Here is an 11,396-nt window from a genome sequence, read left to right on the forward strand (position 1 = left end):
TATGTACTTTTTTTTAAAATATTTATTTTTTAAGAAATATATTCAATTTTCGTAGATCAAAGATGGATATAAAAAGATTTGTTGATTTTTTTGACACTTAGATAGTTAGATACCTTTTTAAAAAATGAATTAGGAGGGTTGATTTTCTAAAATAGATGCCTTTTTTATAATGTTCATATTTTTTACAAAATATTCAACCTGATTTTGGACAGCGTAGTTCAAATATGGATGGATTAAAAAGTTAACAAACTTGGATTTACAAGAACACTAGGTTCAACCATTCAAGTTTAAGGATCTAGGAGTGTTGGTTCTGAAGAATATGCAAATCATATACTTATATTTTTATTTACTTTTTTTGATTTAGGAGAGACGGTAGACATTAAATCCTCTAACTAATTCGAATCATCGACGTGCTAATTATATAACGAAACATCTTACCAACTAAAACACGCTTCATTATCACTTCAGCCGTTCATCGCATAGATAAAACTTAATTAACTCAACAAGAGAAGACCTCTTAGATACATAATCGAATAGTTGCAATGAACCATTAATCTCAGTAACATACAACAAAATATGCATCAATAAGCATCGTCTGATGAATCAACATGAATTACATATTTGAGTGAATACTCATGAAAAGAAAACCAAACATTACAAAAAGATACACATATTTGTATGGTCTACCTGTGACAGTAGGCAAAGAATGAATAGCTCCGACTTTTCGCCACTCACCTCGTTAGCAACCGAAGCCCCATTGTCAGATCTTCTAATGTGATGGTAACCAAAGAATCTGTGTCTATGCATTCAAAATCAATCCTCAAATCCAGATTCTCTCTAGCATTTACCAGCATTGGATCTACCAGACCTCCATTCATCTCTCTGCGCTGTTTTTCACTCGTTTCTATTTCAATCATCGCTTGGATGGCCTCTGCGCTGCATGAAGGATGCAACTTAAATCCGTACAAAGGACTGCTTTCACCCTGGTTGCTCATTTTAAGATGAAGAATATTGGCCAAATCTGCACTACTGAAGTCATCAAATTGGAAAAATTTTGTCACCCTTCTGCAGAAGCCCTCGTTTGAGGATATTACGCGCTTCATGGGTTCGCTGTACCCAGCAAATATGACGACTACTTTTCCGGTGTCCATGACAGACATGATCTCCTCCAATGCTTCTAATCCGTAATCTTTATCATCCGACTTTTGCATTGGTATCAGGCGATATGCTTCATCTACAAAGAGGATGCCACCCTCGGCTTCTTGAATCTGTAAGAGTGTAAGGAGTTAGTATCGTTAAGAAGTGAAGATAGTTGAACTATAATTGGCTAATTGTTTTTACGAAAAGTACAAAATTTGTCGAATACTTTACCTTTCTTCTTGTCTTTGGACCTGTATGCCCAACAAATTCTCCAACTAAATCTGTTCTTTGCACTTCTGTTACTTTATCTGTCGGAAGTATTCCCACCATGTGCAATAGTTTTCCTAGGACTCGGGCGACCATAGTTTTACCTGTAAGAGAATATCAACAAGATCAATCGTAAGAAATTATAGCAGAACATGCAAGTTTTGCATACTAACTAATCCAAAAAGTAAGGAGCAATTCAAGACAGTAGTTCAGTACCCGTTCCAGGATTTCCTAGAAAGGCCATATGAGGCGGTCTTCTGGCTCCAACTTTGAGTCCAAGGGCTCGCCGCCTCTCATCCAAAAGCATTCCCTTTGCCCATTTTCGTAGTTGTAGCTTCAGCGCATCTAGGCCCACTATATTTGACAATTCATTTTCGAGTGCATCCATCTTGTCTTTGGTCTGGTCGCATGCTTCAATAGCTCTTCGTTTTCGCTGCTCTTCAAGATGTCGGAGGAGAAGATCGCGCAATTTATCATTACCTGGTCCTTGTGATAGATGATTAAGAGGAGTCATTCCCTCCTGCATGTGAGGGTATTTAGAGTTAGCATCAACCAAGAGGATACAATAAAGAGTGCAATGTATCTAGTAATCCAAAAGAGACCATAAGAATGAAATATTAAAGCTAAGCTCGTACATTATCTTCAGCACTACAATTGGCATTATACTCTAGGAGTGTATTAACAGTTGAGCAATCTTCAGCTCGAAGTGTGTGCCAGACAGCAAGATGTAAAGGAGTCATACCATTCTGCCAAACAAATCGGACAAATGGAGTAAGAAGAAATCAGTAACCCAAGACAAAATAAAAGTTGAAAAAGGACAACTTAAGAAGCCAAAGCTCACATTTGCCTTGGCCTCAACAGTAGCACCGTGAGCAAGGAGCAACCTTGCAGCTTCGTTACACCCATTCTTTGCTGCCATATGCAATGGAGTTTCTCCATACTTTCCAATTCATAAGATGAAGATGCATAAGTGAGTCAACAAAAATGTTTTGTTTCTTGAAGAAAGTACGAAAGCAATGCTGATTAAACAACTTATAATGTACTACCATATTCTTGGCCTCCATTTCCACTTTCTCAGGCCCTCGCCAACCGAGAAGAAGTTTTACTATCTCAATGTTGTTGTAACCCGCGGCAACATGTAGGGGTGTCTGTGCCATCTGTATGACATAAGTTAAAAGACTTCAACATGATACTATATTTACTTTGGCTGACTATGAAAATTATTTTCTGGCATAATTCTTTTGAAAGATGGGCATGAGTACACAATGGGAAGGGAAGAAAGAGAAATAAGGATCTTACGACAGGGTTACAATCATTGAGAAGAGAGGGGTTGTTCTGAAGCAACTTCTGGAATGCATTGATATCTCCAGACTGCGCTAAGCCATGGATTGTGGTAGGCTTCAAAGATCTGGGCCGTTGATCCTTCATTTTCTGCATCGCAATGATTGATCTAAGTCAAAATGTCTACATATTGATTGTAAGACAAAGTTGCTTCAAAACTATGCACAAATTCATATTATTCCTAGACATAAAAAGTGGAAATCCTCATTCTAATGGTACAACAAGAATCTTATATCATACATCTTGAAAATCATAGCTTTAAGGCACACGCCACTATGAAATTTTGTAGTCAAGGCTTCGGACGTACCCACATAGACATAGTCAAGTATAATCAACATAGACACATAATCCCTTAGACATTACAGGTTAACAATGTGATTTCTCTAAAAAGTAGTTGTGTGTACAATGAAAGCTTAAAAATATGATATCTAAAGGGCATTAATGACAAGATTTAGCCTTTCCAGGCCAAAAGGTGGGGCCTTTTCACATGAATATCCCAATATGACATTTGTCCCAAGCAAAATCAGTAACTATTTAAACATGAGCCTGGAAAGGAATGTCTTTAGACACTTCTCAATAAGCATTTATAGACATAATCAAAGACAACACAACGAAGAAAAACATCTCAATTCGAAGAAACTGCAAACTATGACAGCCACTTTTACAAGATAGTTACCTAAGTGAAATGTGCACTACTATTTGTCTACAAATTCAGATAGCTAGTAAAATCTCTTAACAAGGATGTCCATAAACCAGCTAGCTCCCACCCTACCACTAATGCCCATCACTATCAGAAAAAAACTTATGAAACGAAATACAACAAGCACCTATTATTTCCATCCAATATTTTCTATGGCATACAACCTACAACACAAACCGAATAAAAACACCATAAACTAGCTGTACTCCACAAAGAACCAATCGAATTATCAAATTATTACAAAATCGATCCTTATTTATATGCAATTGAACGAATGAAACTAGCTGTACTCCATAAACTAGCTGTACTCCACAATGAAATGCAATTGAACGAATTCCAGCTATCCACACGAATTATTGTTGACTAGCTTTCCCAAAATCACGATTCTCAATTAATAAAGCACAATCTAATAAACGAATAAGGCTAATCAATTCAGAAAATAAAAAACTCCAAATTTAGCAATAGCTCCAATCCAAATTGTGAGAAACAAAACCCAAAAAAACTGTCGGAAAAATGCGAAGCGAACCTTCAATTCGAGGTGGAGAAAATCTGGATCCAACTCCCAGCCTTGATGATCCCTATGCTTTGGCGGCCGCGGCAACGAGAGGGGTACAACAATCGGTTTGTTGTCCCTTCTTCGCCTGGGAGATGGATCTGGTATTCTCTTTGAGGGCGTTTCCTTCTCGAGTTGCAGAGGGGAGAGACACAAAATGGGATTTCTCTTTATTTATATTAGTGTAAAAAAATAGTAATGCTACTATTTTTATTGTTATTTTTATATGGTTACATGCACATTATTAGTATACACGTGAGATCATTTCCAATTTCACAGTTGTTTAAAATATTTTAGTGTGACTGTGTGAATACCAAATTGTGACCAATAATTGATGAAACACGCAAAAGTTAACAACTTACAGCAGGAATACAGATATATTTACACAGATTTACATACATGTCCCAAAAATTTGAATGCTGATTTTATTTAAACGAGATATGTTATAATTTTGTTTAGAGTGATGCTAAATGGTCATAATGTGGCCGGCCATAAAGAGTTAATTTAGTCCATTTACATGTATAAAAAAATTAGAATTACCGATATAAACTTATATGTGTGTGAATGGACTTGTGAGTTGATACTTATCTTTGAATTCCATTACGTAAAACACATTAATATCACGAATTACTGTATACGTTGAGCAACAATCAAGAAATGACAGTAGTAATAAGTTGAGCAAAAACTACGAAAGAGCAACACTAACATGTTGAGCAACATATAATGAAGATGATATAAAAGTAAAATCAAGTAGTATTAAATAAAAAATAACAAAAAAATCAATTTTTTTTTGTTATTTAATTAATTTATGGCTGGCCATAATGTTGCCGCATAGCTTTATTCTTTTGTTTATGACTAATCTGCCCATGTGATATATTTTTGGACATAATCACTAATATAATTAAAAGTCAAAGGAAGAAGAGTTTTTTTTGGACATAATCACTAAAGACATCTATACAGTAGTTCGGAATTTGTTATCAACAATTGAATATGTCGCGTCACTTTTTAGTTAGTACTGTATGATTTTGTTAATATAATTAAAAGTCAAAGGAAGAAGAGTTTTATTTTTCCTTCCGTCAAAAATCAAAGTAAATTTCCGCTCTTGGATCCTTAGATTGGATGGTTGTGATAAGCTATATTATTAGACTAAGAAGTTATATTATTAGCCAAGCTATATTATTAGACAAAAATGCTATATTATTTTGCTAAAATAGTACATTATTAGCTAAGTTACATTATTAGACTAATAATCTATATTATTAGATGACATGTGACATTAATCTAACGGTTACTTCACAATATCCAATGACTGAGATTTACTTTGATTTTTGACAGAATTTCACTTATTAATCTGATCACGTCCCATTAATATCTACATTTTCAGAAAATTACTATTAAATTTATAAATTTACCTAATTAAGAACGTATACCTTATCACTCGTCTTTTTGACTGGATTAAATGATTACTTACTTACATTGTACAGGTCATAAATGGGCTTCCACAGGCCCAAATTTGATGTCACCACTACTATATAACTTCAACTATAAATTGAACTTACCTTGTACAAGGTCGTAAATGGGCTTCCACACAGGCCCAAATTTGATGTCATCACTACTATAAATTCAGAGAGATACAACCCTAGAATTATTTACAACATTTTCTCTGCAACTGAAATCAATTTGTTCTCTTCCCTTCCACAAACTTCAATTTTCATTTCCAATCTAGATTACCTTTGTGTTCATAATTTTACACAGATTTAAGAAATCTGCATAATTTGTGTGAGAATAGGGGCTGTGATTGGAAAGAGAGAGGCTCGAGTGGGATGGGCTGGTTTTCTCTCTCTAGAAAGTGAAGCCCCCATGAGAGAAGATTGACATGAATGTTTGAAGATTTGGATGCCGCCCCCTTTCATCTGGAATTGGCTGGCTATTTGGCGCCTTCTCTCATCACATTCATCTCCTTCTTTCTCTCTCCCCACAGTGAATACGCCAAAATTTACACTTGATATGAGCCCTTTTTTCGACTTCATTTTCATTTGTTTTTGCCATTTTCCATCTTATATTTACCAAAGCCTTTATTTAAAATTGGGTTTTTCATCTAATTTTATCAAATCTATAGTGTAAACTGTAATGTGATTATTGATTTGTATTTCGTATAGTAGTAATATTTAAAATTGGTGGTATGGTCATAATTTTCTAATGAAATTTTATTCAAGTGTTTCTTGTATTTGTTCCATATACTATGCTAAATATCAAAATCGATTAAAAATTTCAAATTTACAGACCGTTATTCCTATTTTAAATTCTAAAAGAAATTCCATCCTAATAGTATTGTAATTAGGTCTCAGTTAAGTTAATCAATTCTTCAAAAAATACGTTGTCCATCAAATCTATGATGGAATAACATCTTTGCAATCTTATGTAGTGTATTTAAATACTTTGTTGTATTGTTTAATATATTCATGTATGAGCAGTATGACATTCACAATTATTTAAAATTAAAATATATAAAAGCTGACTAGTTGTTCTTCAAATCTCTCATGTAATTAGGTCATTAAAATTAAAATATAAAATCTATAAATTAAAATGATTTCACAGTAAAACATGTATACAATCTATTTAGAGAGCAAAATAGTAAGTACTTATTTGCTACAATTTCCTAGCTAAATGATAATGGAAACACTCATTTATATCATTTGAAGTTCATAAAAATTTAACGTGGGTTGAGGATTGCAGCACATGAAAAAATATTTCACCAAAAATCTAAGTATACAATAGAGAATCAAGATTCCCGATTCTGATTAGCTAATCTTATTAGATAATGATATTGCTAAAATATGCACATCTGATTTTAGTTTTGTCACAGTATATGACGTTATATTTAAAATTTATAGCTAAATAAACATGGCAATAATTTTTAGAATACCAAAATGTTCTGGTGTAATATTTTTTGTTGGGTCATGGTCTCTAAAATTATAAACCTTGATCGAAATCTCGTATTTTCTACAAACTTAAAACTTGATTGCTAATTTGCACCTTGTAGGAACTTCCCACGATATTAATTTTTCCCAAGATTTAATTTGATGTGACATGTCAAATTATATAGTTGAAAGAAATGGTCAACATAAGAAACGACGCCGATGTTAATGGTTGTAAATGATGTTGTTTTGTCGTTACTCGAGTTTTACAATATCTCCCAATTTTCACTGAAATTCTAAATTGTTGGAAAACTTAGCACACTTCACAAGTTCATGAATTTTGTGACCAAGTTTTAAGTTTGTGGGAAATATATCAAAAATCGATTGATTTTATGAAACTAATTCCAAATTATAAGATGCCCATTGTCCATATCATTCAGCTGTCCCATTCTGATTTGCATAAAGTGAAAGAATAAGCCATATTGTAAATCAATAAAGCTATCTCAGTATATTACTCAAAAGTAGAAGATGATCACATGATGATGACATTTTCTATTACACTTTTTAACTCCCATCTCTACAAAGTATGCAAATATATGTGCAATTCCTCAATATTTGTGACAAGAATGGTGACATTCTCATCACATTTTACATGTAAAAACAAACAATAAATAGAGGAGCTGCCAAAGGCATAGCTCATTCCAATAAAACACCCCTTTCTCTCTCTCTCTCTCTCTCTCACACACACACACAAACCCAAATACAATGCTCATTCTAACAAAACCTCCTCTCTCCAAAATATGGCTCTCTTGCAAGGGTTGTGGTGAAAATTTTAATTTTAGTCACATAATGTGTCATATCTTTATTAGTGTGGTAGTTGCAAGGGTATCAAACCAAATAGTCTGGCATTATTGAGTGACGCCATAAATAGTTTGTTATCAGATGTTGTTTTCTTCGTTATCTCATTGTGGATTGCAGGATGTGAAGCTACCTACGCAAGTCATTGAAATTAATTCATGTGATTTGTGTGGAGAAGCTTCCCATCTTGATTCATGCAGCCCACAATGAGATACCGATGGAAGGAACATATGGTAGCAAATAAGCCATGCGCGCGTCAGTCAATATTGCCGGACTATTGGCTTTGTTATGCAATTCATATCCATCCATCCATCTCACAATTACCTTTCTCAAGCCTTGTTGCATCTGGGAATGCTCTCCATCCTCGTATCCTATTTATTTACCAATAGCTTCGGCGCGTTGTTTACACGTGTCAGTAATTGGTTGGAGGCAACGAGAGCGTTCGTTAATGCGACTATGCGAGAGTATCTTAATTTGCATACGAAAGTTTTTCCCAATACTGATTATTGTCTAATGTTTCTGCTTAATTTTTTAAAAATGTTGTTGAATATAAAAAATGCTCAAACAAATTCTACTCAATGATTAGTAACAGATATTGTTATGAAACTTACATATGCAATGAAATGTTAATCTTTTCTCCAATCTGCAATAATTAATTTGATTTTTTTAATATTTTTTTTTCCATAGAATGGTATATATGTATTCATTTTAAATTAATTGAAATTCGTGAATAATTTTAAATATTAATTAAATATCTGAAAATATCCATTATTAATTCTTAGAGAAATCATTTGGTCATTTTTTAATAACTCGTGAAAAGTCACACGTTATAATATGTCACTAATTCTTAGAGAAATCATTTGGTCCAAAACATCAATTTGTTTAAGTAAAAGATACTTATCATAAATCATGAAAAATGTCAAACGTTATAATATCTCACTAGTTACAATATCCCTAATTATTAGATAAAGCATTTGGACCGTTTGGTAAGTAAATTTGAACATTGTACAAGCCAATTATGTAAATAAATCTGCAAATTAGCATTGTTCATCACAAACTCAGTGAAAATGGAGCATTTATACAACGTAATTGGTCCATATGAGTCGAAAAACTCCATAAGTTGTTGGAGTTGATGTCGATTGCCAGCTAAAGCTGTTACACCGCTTCTTCATTCTGACGCTTACGAGTCGATGATGACTTTATTTGAAGCTACAGTTGTTTCCTAGGTTCTCAATTGACACATGTATCGGATAAAGATGAGTTGGGCCTCATTCACTTGGTCGTTTGATGACTTCATCCATGATTTAGCTACAAACCTACAAATTACAATGATAGTTTATGGTGGTAAATTCAATTATGACTTAAGGCATTAATTATATATGAAAATTTTCAAACTAAGTTCTACCCTCTCTTATTATCTGATTAATGTTGGGCTGATTTTAATGTTATTCAAATTTAAGATGGGTTTTCGATATGATGGTTCATTATTCAATTTGTTTGATGCCATGTTTCTGATAGACACATACTAATGATGAATGTTTCTATAGGATGCTTATTGGCCATCTCAAGTCTCAACCAATCACATGATTCTTTTTTGGTGAAAAGCAATTTGCATTAATCATAAACGGTTGCTTTTTACTATGCGTTTTGTTTTCATTAATACTCCTATATATTATTATAATTAACACTACTAATTTTGACTAATAAATTTAATTGAATATGGTCCACATTAAAAACGCCGACTTAGCCCATATGGATAAGCAATTGCATCTATATTGTTTAAAATAATGGTATATATAAATACAATAAATTATCTCATTAAATATACATTAAAAATTAATAAAATGATTACCTTAATATAATAAAATTAAAAAATTGGTCACTCCTACTAAACCAATTGATGCAATATTGTAAAAGAGCCACTTTGTGACATAATCTTGAAGAAAGAGGTAGAGAATGAGAGAAATGAATATATAGCCATAAAAAATGTACTGTGAATTCTTGAATAACCAGCAACTTATATATAATTATTGAGAAATAAAACATCCTCTCAAACAAAATATATATTTATAAATTATATACTCTCATAACAAATGGATCAAGCCGAGGGCCACACAATACTTTAACTTTTGCAGCCACTTCAAGCTTTTTTCCATCAAAAGTTGCAATTCAAGACCACAAACATATGTAAACTCTCCACTTTCACTTTTCCTCATTTAACTCTCCAATCTCTCACAAATAAATCAAAACAAAAAAAAAACATTTGGATTTTACTAATTTTGTAAGGCAAAATGTTGACTTAATTTAGACTCTGAAATTCTTTCCAGTGAAAGTCTGCCCAAATTGCCAATTGGAAGGGACAATGTTCCATGAGGTGGAGCCGCGGCGGTCGCTAGCCTTGACTCGGAACGAGAGGGACTGTCCCACCAATTCCGAGTTGGATTGCCAATTTTGCCCCCAGTTACGGCTCAAGGGCATCCAGTTAGTCCTTGACCCCTTCACCCACACCCTCGTGAGGTCACCTGCACCCGCTACATTCGTTATCAGAATCAAGTTGAAGTAACGGTGTCCGTTAATAGTGAACCTTATTCCTCCTTTCTTCTGGCATGGCACCCTAAAAAATCGACATTCATTTCACTCACATTATTACTATATCCTACAATAATAAAATCAAAAGAATGTAGTCTCTATCTAAATATGCATAAAATATAATAAAATATAGTCTAAGATAGAATATTAGATAAATCAACTAAATGTGACTGATTTTTTTGAATACTGTTATAGAAGGAAAATCATAACAATTTAATCTCCTTAATTATTAAATTCCATTTTCATCATCATTGATGCTTTAATTAGATACATGAATTTGTCAATAAGGATGCAAACTTGAGTATCTAAAGAGCGAGGTCTCGGGTTCTATTATAATAATAAAAAAGGAACTAACCGGCGGTAAGAGACCGGCACAATGCCGGCCCGGTACTCGGCGATCTTGAGGAACATGGGCATGGCGAGGTCGAAATGGGGGCGGGGCGGGTTGCACCAGCCCCCGTTATCGTTGGGCAGGGCATAGTTGGGCGGGCAGAAGTTGGTGGCGGTGATGAAGATCGAGGGGCTGCCCGGGTGGCACCACTGCGGCACGTCCCTGCACTTGATCTCGAAGCACGCCCCGCAGCTCAGCCCGCTGTTGAACAGCGCCGTGCTCAGCGCCGCATTGTTTACGCCGTAGCCCTGGCTGTACAAGTTGCCGTAGCCGCAAGCCCCCCCTGCAGCCCACCCCAGCACCCACAAACAAAATGTGCACACATTCATTAGTACTAACAAATTAACATCTCAAAATTAATTAATTAATTAATTAAATAAATTAATGTGGTTGATTTAAATTGGCCTTACCCATGGTGCCGGAGGCGTCGCTGCCACCATAGAATGTGGCGTGCGCCGTCTGCCAGGAGCCCCCGGAGTAAACTCCGGCGATCTTGGCCTCGACGCAGGCCGCGGCTAGTAGAAGGAGAGTGGCAATGCAAGTGAAATGCATTGTGGATTTTGGCTAATGGGAATTTTTTTCTTTTGGGGGGGGCTGGGGGGGCTGAGGATGGGATGAAGGAATGGGAATTGAGGAACA

The 11,396-nt window shown here is 34.7% G+C and overlaps 2 protein-coding genes across 5 annotated transcripts; both read right to left on the reverse strand.

The window, feature by feature from the left end:
* Positions 1–522: 522 nt before the first annotated feature.
* LOC121773715 (ribulose bisphosphate carboxylase/oxygenase activase, chloroplastic-like) lies at positions 523–4,155 on the reverse strand. 4 transcript variants are annotated; one of them, XM_042170633.1, is made up of 8 exons: positions 3,975–4,155; positions 2,707–2,838; positions 2,454–2,564; positions 2,249–2,347; positions 2,043–2,153; positions 1,624–1,927; positions 1,372–1,511; positions 523–1,268 (listed from the first exon to the last, which is right to left on the reverse strand). In XM_042170633.1, exons 2-8 carry the CDS (start codon positions 2,833–2,835, stop codon positions 732–734), a joined length of 1,431 nt encoding a protein of 476 aa, XP_042026567.1. In that variant the 5' UTR covers positions 2,836–2,838; positions 3,975–4,155; the 3' UTR covers positions 523–731. The 4 variants fall into 4 exon arrangements, with proteins under 4 accessions (XP_042026567.1, XP_042026565.1, XP_042026568.1 ...); XM_042170631.1 differs by lacking the exon at positions 3,975–4,155 and adding an exon at positions 3,056–3,366; XM_042170634.1 differs by lacking the exon at positions 3,975–4,155 and adding an exon at positions 2,989–3,363.
* A 5,667-nt stretch (positions 4,156–9,822) lies between these two features.
* Positions 9,823–11,396, reverse strand: LOC121775504 (expansin-A4-like). Its single transcript, XM_042172582.1, has 3 exons — positions 11,168–11,396; positions 10,722–11,040; positions 9,823–10,391 (listed from the first exon to the last, which is right to left on the reverse strand). Exons 1-3 carry the CDS (start codon positions 11,307–11,309, stop codon positions 10,082–10,084), a joined length of 771 nt encoding a protein of 256 aa, XP_042028516.1. The 5' UTR covers positions 11,310–11,396; the 3' UTR covers positions 9,823–10,081.

The sequence above is a fragment of the Salvia splendens genome, chromosome 17, assembly GCF_004379255.2.
Source record: "Salvia splendens isolate huo1 chromosome 17, SspV2, whole genome shotgun sequence".
NCBI classification, from domain to species: Eukaryota; Viridiplantae; Streptophyta; class Magnoliopsida; order Lamiales; family Lamiaceae; genus Salvia; species Salvia splendens.